The 12072-nt window shown below is 33.4% G+C and overlaps 1 protein-coding gene across 1 annotated transcript; it reads right to left on the bottom strand.

The window, feature by feature from the left end:
- Nucleotides 1–2633: 2633 nt before the first annotated feature.
- Nucleotides 2634–9258, bottom strand: LOC143629720 (villin-2-like). The gene is made up of 22 exons (XM_077098919.1): nucleotides 9206–9258; nucleotides 8905–9004; nucleotides 8750–8824; nucleotides 8429–8665; nucleotides 8168–8345; nucleotides 7947–8079; nucleotides 7209–7368; nucleotides 6965–7130; nucleotides 6569–6672; nucleotides 6328–6486; nucleotides 6183–6251; nucleotides 5348–5416; nucleotides 5113–5250; nucleotides 4914–5042; nucleotides 4691–4838; nucleotides 4600–4610; nucleotides 4372–4512; nucleotides 3949–4074; nucleotides 3782–3838; nucleotides 3229–3445; nucleotides 2938–3131; nucleotides 2634–2747 (listed from the first exon to the last, which is right to left on the bottom strand). The coding sequence occupies exons 1-22, from the start codon at nucleotides 9256–9258 to the stop codon at nucleotides 2634–2636; spliced, it is 2778 nt and encodes a 925-aa protein (XP_076955034.1).
- Between the last annotated feature and the right edge of the window lie 2814 nt (nucleotides 9259–12072).

A 12072-nucleotide genomic window follows, 5' to 3' on the forward strand; every position in this document is an offset into this window, starting at 1 on the left:
ATTTTACTTAAGTACGACAGGGATATTTGAAAAGAAAAGACAAATTGGTTGTTATACTTCAACATCAAAGAGAGCCTGAAGTTGTGCTTCACTGAAATGTCGAGACTTTCCCATAAGCATTTTGAAAAAAAAAAGTATAAATCCTATTTTATTTTACCATATTAATAAAAAAATGTTGAAACTTATGTGTTAAGCCTACATTACTTCTAATTATTAATCTCTTATCTCATTCATTTTAGTTATCCATTAGTCAAAACCATTTTGTCAATTGAGTTATAACATAATGCGGATTTTATTCATTATTGATTTAAATATCATTTTCATACCTGAATTTTGACCAACTACGCAGCTTTAATATCTTTTTTAAATGTCTTGGAAATTAACATCTGGTGTTTCCAAAATCATGCTATTTTAGTACTTTTTGTTAACACAATTTGTTTTTTCCATTAAGTCATAGATAAAATAATATCTTTTTATTTCTCATTTACTTAACTCTGTGCTAAAAAATAAGTGAGACGAACCACTTTTTTACTAACAAAAAAGTGAACGAACTGAACTACTTTGTTAAAAAAAAATTGTTCGGTTCGTTTATTTTTACAAAAAAAGTGGTTCAATTCATTTATTTTTGTTTAAAAAAATGGTTCGTTTTGTTTGTTTTTTTAAGTAGTTCGATTCGTTCATTTTTGTTAAAAAAAATGTGGTTCGGTTTGTTTATTTTTGTTAACAAAGTAGCTCGGTTCGTTTAGTTTTGTTAAAAAAAAATAGTTCGACTCATTTATTTTTACCACAAGGTTAAGTAAATGAGAAATAAAAAAAAATATACCATTTTATCCCTGACTTGACGGAAAAAGCAAACGAGGTTAACGAAAAATACTAAAATAACATGATTTTGAAAACGTTAGGTATTGATTTGCAAGAAATTTAAAAAAGTACTAAAGTTCAGTAGTTAAAGGTAACATCGCGAGTCCCTTTTATGTTTAGCAGTTGAAGAACAATTTTGTAATCATTTTTAACTTATGGTGGCTATTAATAATTTTCGACATATGTTTTTCTATTCAACTGATTTTCAATAATGTTGGAAATTCCGATTATGGTTCATATATGGTTTTTGATTTCTATGTCCGTTTGTTATTGGAAGGTTTCAGATATGATTTTTGGTTTTCCTAATTCCAAAATTCCATCAACCACCAACCAAACATAACTTTTAACGGAATATTTTCCAATTCCAGTGTCAATTCTCTTTAATTTCACAAACCAAACAGGCCCTTAAAAATTAGAATGAATCAGGGTTTCATCTCTTAATAGCTGGTGTGGTATATAAAATAAAAATTATAAAAAATATTGAATTCAATGTATTGAGAATGAATCAGGGCTTCATACTTTCATCTCTTAATAGCTGGTATGGGCCGTATGGCATATAAGGTGTTTGAAAAAGTTAAACTTTGTGAGTGTATAAGTCATAAGCTACAACTATGTAACTTATAACTTGACTTATATAAGTCATAAGGAGGTAAAATAAGGAATCCCAAACACCCCCTAAATCAATTTCGTGTTTGTGGCTTGAAAATAGAGGTAGACTTTAAGAGAGTGATGATCGGAGTATGCGGTGTTCCTTTAAACAATGCAGCTAAGAAAATAGGCAGCTTTCTTTCACGAGAGAGTAGATTAATTTGGTAGCCTCTTAATACTTCCATTAAGAGGCTATATTTGAATCAGTCATCATTAAGTGTGCTTGGATAAAAACTTTACCTTTATTCTCCATTCACATGTGTTCATAACTCACAGTCTACCACTCGCACATCACATCCTCAACCCAACACCACGAATCATCACCACATCGGTGTACTCAACACTAACTTATCATTTATTTACTAACTCAGAGTCTCATTACCATTAAAGTCTGTTACTGACTGAGCACTTACCCGTGCAAAGGCTGCCAAGTAGCCTCTATGGCAACTGTGTCTTTTATAACCGTATAAATGTCTTTATATATATGTTGTTATTTTAAGGACTACAAATTTCCTAAATCAGTTTTACAACATGGATGAAACATTTATAGTATGAATCAAATGAAATAACATAACTTGTTCTCTAGATCTTCATTTGTCACGTTAGAGAATGTTGATAGCAACTTTGTTTTCTAGAGAAACGTTCATGCACCTTTACAACTTTTACTTGCATCACATACAAAAATCTCTATTATTGCTTCATCAATGTGACAAGAACCATATTTTATCGTAGCATGCGAGTACTTAGTTACTTATACAATAAATACTTACCGGTTGTAAATAATCGTAACATAATATCATCAAAAACAATGAATCTTTATCCATTATGTAATTGAATTCAAATACAAATTGCACTACCTTCTCAAATATAAAAGACATCAGAAATAAAAATAAAATAAAAATACAGACTTTATTTTGCTATAATGCCTTAAATCTTGAAGGAGGCAAAGAATGACTCTTAAAACTCCAAGATGAAATAACAAAAAGACCACATACTAAATACAATAATAATATCATACCACAATCAAGAATATGACTATCTTATCAGGCAGATTAAATAATGGTGTTATTAGTATGTTGATAATGGTGGTGTTTAGTTTATTACTTGGTGTGTGGTTTTGATTTCTAGAAGAGGTCAACTTTTTTCTTGGTTATATCTTGCTTCCATTTTGGTAACTTGTAAAACTCCTCTCTTGTCATCCCAAGATAAGACTCAAATTCTTCAGTTGAAAGATAAACCTAAAACATTTGAAAAATGGATTAAAGATAAATTATTAGAGAAAATCACTAAACTGACTAAAGTCAATGAAAGTCAAGTTTTATAGGAGCTAGTTAACATGTATATTTTGGTGATATTTTGACCTGAACCCGTTTCAACCCGCATATTATTTATCTAAAGTCAATGAAGACTGTTTTTGAGAAAACTAACCTCTCTCCTCTTAAGATCGATTCCGGGAACGGGGTCCTCTGACTTGACCCTAACTTGTTCATAGCTGAAAGTGGACTGACTCGATAAGATACCGTTTTCGTCCTCCTCAATACCCACTTTCGGTTCAGAGTCGTCTTCTTCAGGAATAGGCTCAGATGGTTCCACGGGTTCTTCAGGGGGTTCTTCGGGCTTCTCTGCATGTTTAACAAATTTGGCCCGTTAGTCTGTGTATGAAACGGGCCAACTCAAAATAACTATTTAATGTAGTGTTTGTGGGCCCGTTTTAAATACCAGGTGAGTCGGGGGCGGGTTCTTCGATTTTCTCGTTGGTAAGAACCCCGGATAATGCAGCGACTGCAGCCCGTCTCTGTGAACCGGCACTTGAACCTTTGGCGGGTCCTTTGCCGCCGCCACCGCCACCGCCGCCACCAGATGAGTTGAAAGTTGAGTTCAAAGCCGCCAAGGCGGAAGCTCGTTGAGTGTTACCGCCACCTTGATTCCCAGAGCTCTGTGTTAACACCAAATGTCAAACGGTCAAATGGGCTGAGCAGGGTCAGATAACGGATCAAAACAGGCCCAAATGGGCAAACTTTGAAAGCGGGTAACCTAGCTGTCAACCAGTTTTACTCAGTTTAACTAATTGGGCCTGAAAAGCTCATAGCCTTAAACGGCCATAAACCCAAAAAGCCCAAAAATCCCTAAAGCCCAAAAGCCTAAAAATCTTAAAAGCCCAAATACCCAAAAAGTCTAAAAAGACAAAAAGCCCAAAATCCTTAAAGCCCAGAGCCCAATAATCCCAAAAACCTAAAAAGCCCAAAGCCAAAAATTTAGGCTAAGAATTTACCTCATGGCCTGCTCCAAACAGTATAGTAATCTTCTTTTGGAATGCATTCCCATGAATCTATAATTGCATCACAAAAAAAAAATTGAAAACAAATTATTATCCAAATAATTATAAAAACGGGTTGATGGATAACAACAACAACAATAACATGTAACAAGTACACATACCATTGTTTTCATAGGTTCCCATGAGAAATATGTTGTGAAGAAGTTAGGTTCATTTCCTTCCGGAACTCTGTATAATGGCACACGCGGGTTCAACCCGTCCAAAGCTTCAGCCCATTCAATATATTTCTGAAATCAAGTTCGTTAAAGAAAGTAAATTTTCATTACAAAAATGTCACATGTCACAATTTTGACCCATTTAGTTATGAACACGTTAAACTTAAAAATTAGGCCCAAAGGAAACAGGTCAAAAGTTTCATAGTGCATTTTTATGCATAAAACCTTCTAAATCATTTTAGTCAGAAAAAAGTTACTACTAAATTATTATTTGAATAATCATACATGAGATGACAAATTGGATTTGTAAAAATAATAACCATTTCAACACGTTACCCAAACCGCCCGTTGTGATAACTAAACGAATACCTGGCCATAATCAAGAGCGTTTTTCTTCTCCTTCGTGTCAACGGCTTGACCAACCCAAACAAAAACCTCAGCATGTGTATCCAATATTAATATATCTTCTGGCAACAAGTCATCTTGATCAAAGTTGTAAACTTCTTCCACCTTTAACAAAAAGTTTTTAAAAAAAATTTATTTACACATTTGTCACATAAATAATTAACAAAACCAACCATCTAATAATTTACCCACCTCAAATTTTCCTGAAAGTTCACAAACAAATAACAAGTTAGAACCATTAATGTGTCAAATGCAAAACCACAATGTAAATTACTTTTCTAACCTTTGGCAAGTGAAAATGAAAACAAATGAGGATCTCTAATAGTTTCCAATGATACTTTGTTAGTGCTGACATTTTCTTTCCCTCCGAGCCCGAGCCAAAACGTTGCGCTTTCGGTTCCTTCTTTCTGATACTTTGCAGTCACCCCGGGCTAAAATATAAAAAAAAAGGTATATAAAATATTAATCGTAAAGTTGAAAACTACATAAGAATATGAAATTCATACTTTTAAAAAATCAGCAATTTTGACTGCCCATTGCTGTTGTTCATAAGTACTTTGTGTTCCTTGCCAGATGTATAGGTGGTTACCGGCATGCACCACGAAGCATTCGTGTGAGTTCAAAGATGCTGGTACCTAAAATACATAATTATAGTTAGTTGGAAAGTTAGTTAAAAGAGGGGTAATTAGGTAATTTTATACTTACGGGGTCTAGGTGAATAGCTTTGTTATTATGCACTGCGGTTCCTGATATTCGAATGATTGAAGCAGCATCCGGACTGTAAGTTTCGTCGGCTATTCCCTTGTCTGCAATGTGGCTTTTGTAACTTGAGCTTAATCCACCCTAAGTACAAAAAAAGAAAAAAAAAAAAAAAACATATATTCACTTTAACAGAATTTTAAAATGTGATTTAGAATTATATAAATGTTACAATAAGTACCTTCAAAAGAACCATAGGTTGAAAAATAGCTACAAACTGTGGCGGTTCTTTCTCTTGATAAACACGGCCCTAAAAAAAGGATCAAAAGTTAGATCCTCTTGTAAACGAACCGAATGAACATGAACTGAGCATGCTCATGTTCGTTCGTTTAATTTTGACCGAAAAACAATCGAACACTAACAACTAAACGAACGTGGTTTTCTTGTTAATGTTCGCTCGTTTAGAAAACAAACATGTCTGTGTTCGTTTATGTTTGTCCGTTAACTGTATAAGCGAAGGCTTTACAAACGTAAACAAACTGGCATAACTGAATATAAATGAACGAACATAACTAAGTTAAAACTAGTTAGAGCAATGCGAAGAACAATGTGTTGGACCTAAAAAGTTACAAAAACTAAACTAAGCTGTAATGAGACAAAAAAATTAATATAGATCTTAAACAAGTGAACTTAAACTACCAAACATAACTGAATGTAAACGTATGAACACAAATGAACTTTCACAAATCGCAATCATAAATGAATTTTCTTGTTCATGTTCATTCGTTGAGAAGATGATCATGTTTATGTTCGTTTATGTTTGTTCTTTAACATTATAAACGAGCGTGCATGTACGTAAACGAACTGACATAACTGCATATAGATAAACGAACATAGCTGAGCTAAAACGAGTTAAAAGAAATGTGAAAAAACAATGTGTTGGGCCTAAAAAGTTATTAAAACTATACCAAATTATGATGAACCAAAAAAATTTAAACATAAATAAGCAAACATTAACGAACTTCCCGCTAGAACAGTTCACTGAACGTTCGGTTTGTTTACAGATGTAATGGTACCTGAACGGGCCTCCCCTTTAGTGAGTTGAACATTGAAGTAGTCAACTTAGCAGCAGTATTTTGGTCCTCCTGTTAAAACAAATGGATTAAAATTTAATAATTTTTTAGTTCAGATAATATTAAAACAAGTATTATATTATTTTACCTCAGTACTGTCTTTTCCAATCCAATAACAAAGATAAAAATCTTCTTTTTTTTCTCTAGAATGGAAACTGTAAAGAACAATGTAACAATCTCCGCTGTAGAATTTACCAATGTCTTCACGGGCTACCGGGTTTTTAGCACCGCCATCAATAGACCACACCTAAATGCCCAAAATACTTAAATATGTAAATAATAATCATAATAAAAGAAACCAATGAATATAGAAAATAATGTTCTTTAACCTCAAGTTTTCCATTAGGTTCGAGCAAAGGTGGGACGACTTCCTTGATTACAGGTGCGTTTTTTTCCTTCCCTTTTGGCCCGACACCTTGTTGCTTCAACAGAGCTAAAATACAAAAAAATAAAATAAAAAAATTACATATGTTTGTAGAAGAATGAATAATGCATTACAAGATGTTGCAGTCTTGCACTAATAATATTACATGCACCATATTATTACAATGATGAGATAGTACATTGATGAAAACAGTTCCAGAAGTTGTATGCATCAAAAAGGAATTTGGCCAACTTTCATCAGCGTTGACCCAGACGGCCCATTTGACCCGTTGGAGGTCAAACTCAACCCAAATCGACCCATTTATACGTGAATGATTCGAAAATGTAACTTTTAACATTACCTGAAACTTTCCCTCTATTTTCAGCCACTTTTCCTCTATTTTCAGCAGAAGGTGCGATTGATGTCGGCCACGAGTCAAAGTTTGACTTGAATGCATATGTCTCATAACCTTGAATTAGTCGTGTTATAAGGGTGGCTTTGGGCCGGTTATTGCTGGTGACAAACTCCTATAAATGTTTAATGATGAAAATAAAAAAATGATTAAAAAAATGTAGAAGAAAATGTTATTTATGTATTTATTTTACCTCAGCAGCATGCGAGGCGGCTTTTCTATCGTCCACCTGAGTTGCTCGACCAACCCAAACGAACACCTCAGCGCCACAATCCATTAAATAACATTTGTCAGTTTCAAATGAAGACTTTGAATAATCCTCAATTTGATCCCCAACTTGCCCTCCGGTAATGCTGCAACATAGATCAAATATTGTAATGATAAAAAGAAATTATAGATCAAATGAAAGTGTTCCTACAAATTTTCGTGGTGAAATAACGAAAATACCCTCACGTGTTGTCCACATGATGTCACTGAACTTGTATGCAAGTATAGATAAAGCTTTGTTAAGATAAAAAGAAGTCATAGATTCATAGTCATAGAGCAAAAGTAAGTTTTCCTACAAATTTTCTTGGTGAAATGACGAAAATAGCCTTCACGGGTTGTGTATACTGAACTTTTATGCAAATATAGATCAGATGTTGTTATGATTAAAAGAAATTATAGAGCAACGAAAAGTTTTCCAAAGTACTTTATCGATAAAATGACAAAAAATACCCTTCACGTGTGTCGCGTTGTGCACATGATGTCACTGAACTTATATGCTCAATTGTAGGAGTGTAAACGAGCTCAAGCTTTAGAAATAGAGCTCTAAAAGAGCCGAACCCGAGTTTAAACAAGCTCGGGCTCATTTACACCCGCTCATTTACACCCCTACTCGATTGAAACATTTTCAGACTAAAAAGTTCAAACCAAAACTTTAGACTAATACCTATAAAGTTTGCCAGTTGTCCTTTCGGGAACGATATCATCATCGCTCATAACCTTTTTGCCAATAGGAGCAAACCCGCCAAAAATAACCCAAAATTCACCCGAATCGCCCTCGGCTTGTAGTTTTCCATCATCTAAAAAGTTAAATAACAAATAGAAAATTTAGTAAAAGAAATAAAAACTATGCATATATCATTATTAATACTAATGTTAAAAACCTACCAACAATTGCAATATTGCATGTCCCCTCATGATATTTATCCTTCAAAAACTGAATAACCTCCAATGCCTTCGCGCGCTCTTGAATATTCGAATTTGCTCCGTTAAATTGAAATATCTTATCTTTCGTGTCCAACACAAACACATCATCATGATTCAACACAGATCGAGAAAACGGAACCTTTAAAAAATTAAAAATAAAAATCAAATACTTTATACAAACATAAACATACATAAATGAATCACTGTTTTCATATATGTTACCTGTTTCAAATGAACAACACGTTTTCCTTTGCACGTATACAATCTTATTTCAAACTCTTCCGGGTCGGGTGTTTTAAATCCTGATTTAACACCACCTTCGAGTGGCGCAATACATGGTTTAAAATACGATATAAACTTATCAGATTCAAAGTTTTGAGGTTCTCTATGCTGCACTCCTCGCCCACCAAGAATCGCATCAAGTTCCACTGCTTTTATTGCTGCGGTTCCAGCTTCATCCTGATTTATAACATTAATTAATAAATGTTTACTAGATACATAAATACGCATAATGTATGCACATATATTGTATTTTTGTTATACCGGGGTGGTGTCTTTTCCTAACCAGAAGTGTATGTCATACGCGAATACACCTGCACCTCCTCTTCCAGAAGAAGTCTGCAAATATCAACCGTTTTAAACAATAATATCATTTAATCATGTCATAAAGATAATATTATTTAAACATTATAAAACACCTGCAAGACAACATATGAGTCACCAGAGTAGAATGTGCCATAGCTAGATTTCGGCAAAGGTACGGGCTGAAAGTTTTCGATTCTCCAAATTTCAAGCCCTCTGTAAATTGTTAAGAACAAACCCAAAAATATACGAAAACGATATATATGCATATATACACACATTTAATTTTTTCTATCAATGATTCATATGTTTTAAAACTTTTACTTCTTATATGCAAATGTCTATGTTACATACATAAAACATGTGTGTGCGCATGTGTGCATATAATGAGACAAAGATGAGACGTATGAAGGATACGGTCTAGAACCAACTCCCTGGAATGCAGGTTCAAGAGCTTTTGCAGTAGCCATGTTGTTGAATATTGGCTTTTAGTTTCTTTAAATTATGATAAAAATATACATCCAAAATTTCCCACTATGCAATCTCTAGTTTAAAGCCACTGCAAAGTATAAAAGAACATGCATTCAATAGTATATTTCAAATCTAAATTTACATTACAGTATAATAACATCATATAATATTCAAAAATCAGTTTTGTTTAATCTTCATAAACTTTGGTTGTGTAGGATTGTGTCATTATGATACTATTAAAAGCGAAACATAAATATGTCCATATTTTGATATATTTATAAGTCAATGTCAACATCAAACATGTTTATATCAATAGTTATGAATTCTATGAACAAATTTCATATAAGTATGCCCATAGAATATACAAAACTGCCACTTTCTCTGATATTAATATATAAAAGGCTGTAAGCAAACTGAAAGTTCAACGAAATGTTTGTGAACTGCTTGGCAGGAAGTTCATTTATATCCGTTCGTGTAATAAATGAACAAGCGATTTCGTTCAATTAACTAAATGAGCGCGCGAACAGAGGCCATGTCCATTCAATGGTGTTTGTGAACGTTCAATAATATGTTCGTTTATGTCCGTCAATGTGTGCTTGTTTATGTTTGCTCATTAAAGGTATTTTATATTTTTTAATGACTTTTGTAATCTTATCATATAGAGTCAAGCAAAATTATTAACTATAACACTAACACAAACTTCGTTGCTGGACCTAACTGTTGGCCGTTGACACTGGCCATTTTCGGTTAGCCAAATCAAACAAAACATTGTTTGTGTCATTTGTGTCCGTGAACCGTTCACGAACAAGTTATGATCATGATTATCGAAAACTTAAACAAGATCAGAATGGAATGTACCTGAGGTTGGATTGAAAATTGATGATATGAGGGAAGAGGATGAAAATGAAAGCAGAAATTGAAGATGTGAATTAGTGTAGTTAGTTTTAGAATGGAATTCAATGGTCTTGCTATTTTTTCGAATTTAATTTCCTTTTCCTTTGTTTTTGGTTCCATTCATTTCTATATTTGCCATTGACAGGTAATTGATGATAGTCCTATTTTTAAGTTTTACCTCTTCATTCATAAATGGTAATGAAAGAATTATTATTTTTAATTGAACTTTTAAATTTTAAAACATAAGTTATTTACTGATAATAATTTATTGTGGCAATATGAGCAATGAATTCATATACATCCATTGAACAATTGGTTGATAATCTAAAACAAAATATTGTAGAATATTGTAAGTAGTTTTAAGACGTAAAAGCTAAGAACAGATGCTTGTTATATATTTTTATTATATTTTACAACAAAAAAAGGTATAACAAACGTTTCTTCCCCATGATGTCATGTATGTTCTTTCTTATGTGCATGGCTCAATGAAGTATTGAAGTGGATATTGTATTAAGCGTCTTTGATACCACTAAGAGCACCCGTTGTTACGGAGTCAGGTGGTCAAATTTGTCTCTCAAAATCCATGTCGGTCACAAACCTTGTCATTGTGGAGCAACTTTGTGAGCTCAAGTTTGTGGCAAGTTGGTATATGCAAACGATAGACGGACAGGAGGTTGTGGGCCATGATGTCACATCACTCTCATATACACATACTGATACTTTATATAGTGGTTTTGATGCCAATCTTTTCTAACTAGCTTGGTTATATTCAACTCAAGTTAGTTAAGTAATAAGTAGTCCAAATTTTCTTTTACATTTCCTTGTATATGCGTTCCCTATACATTTATAATTTGAGATTTTTGTGATCTATTTAAAACTTATACAAATAAAAACATGAAAAGACATTAAATTCTTTAAAGAACGACATAACTTATCATCAACAAGCTGACTAGACTAGGTTGGACTTTACAAGTAGAGCAAGCTCGATTCGCACTAAATTCGTTGGTTATCTTTAATTACTTGGAAATGCGACATTACGTCCTAAAAGTAAATAAAAGGTCAAAATAGATTTTAATAGTCTAAACTATGACATAGTAATTGATAAATATATATTGGCAGTTTAACAAGTGTCGCTCATGACTTTCACGTTAATTCCAATGGCAAGATGCATTTCCTCAATTCATTCACAATCATCTCTATGAACAATATCAAGTGTAAATCTATGGGTTGCCCTTCGGTAAAAGTCCATAATATCACCGATCAAATTTTCTGAATAGATTATTATTATCGATATAGCCTCCACCAAAAAATAAAAGAAAGTTGCATTACTCATAGGGGTGTAAATGAGCGGAGTCTGAGCTCGACCTCGGCTCATGAGTTGTTTTTCTGTAGCTCGGGTTCAGCTCATGTATTATTTATTAATTAGATTATATACATTTTTAATTACTTTTATATATTTTGAGAAAAAAAAAACATTAAACGAGCTTAAGCTTGGCCCAAGCTCGTGTAATACCTTCAACGAGCCAAAGCTCGAGTAGAGCTCGAATGTGTATTCAGAATCTAATGCATAGAAACCCAAAAAAGAGAAAATTTAAAAATACACAAAGCTCGATAACCAACCGATCTTTATTTAAGCCTCAACATCGAAAAAGTTTGGGTCGTCTTAAGTTTCTCGATAACCCGACCCGAGCCGGTGTAACTCGCGTGTAGCTCGGGCCGTTTTACTAACCTGACCCGACACCACTCAATTTTAAACACCGTTTTGTTTCTACTAACACACAGCCTTCACCAAAAGAACACACTCTCCTTCTTCTCGCCGTAATTTCAACCCTAATTGATCGTTTCAGGTTCAATTCTCATTAAACAATCATTATTTCATTCCAATTTTGAGAAATTGCTTCTAATTTCGTTGCCAGGGT

Source organism: Bidens hawaiensis, unplaced genomic scaffold (genome assembly GCF_021521415.1).
Source record: "Bidens hawaiensis isolate Kalapana, Puna unplaced genomic scaffold, B.hawaiensis_p1.1 tig00005453_1, whole genome shotgun sequence".
Classification (NCBI taxonomy): Eukaryota; Viridiplantae; Streptophyta; class Magnoliopsida; order Asterales; family Asteraceae; genus Bidens; species Bidens hawaiensis.

Bases quoted from the DNA above. Each gene is read 5' to 3' on its own strand.
- LOC143629720 (XM_077098919.1), bottom strand. From the start codon at position 9,258: ATGGCTACTGCAAAAGCTCTTGAACCTGCATTCCAGGGAGTTGGTTCT. The intron at 8,666-8,749 runs GTATAACAAAAA...GTTATAAATCAG, and splicing joins TAGGAAAAGACACCACCCCG to GATGAAGCTGGAACCGCAGC. The intron at 8,346-8,428 runs GTAACATATATG...AATTTTTTAAAG, and splicing joins GTGTTGTTCATTTGAAACAG to GTTCCGTTTTCTCGATCTGT.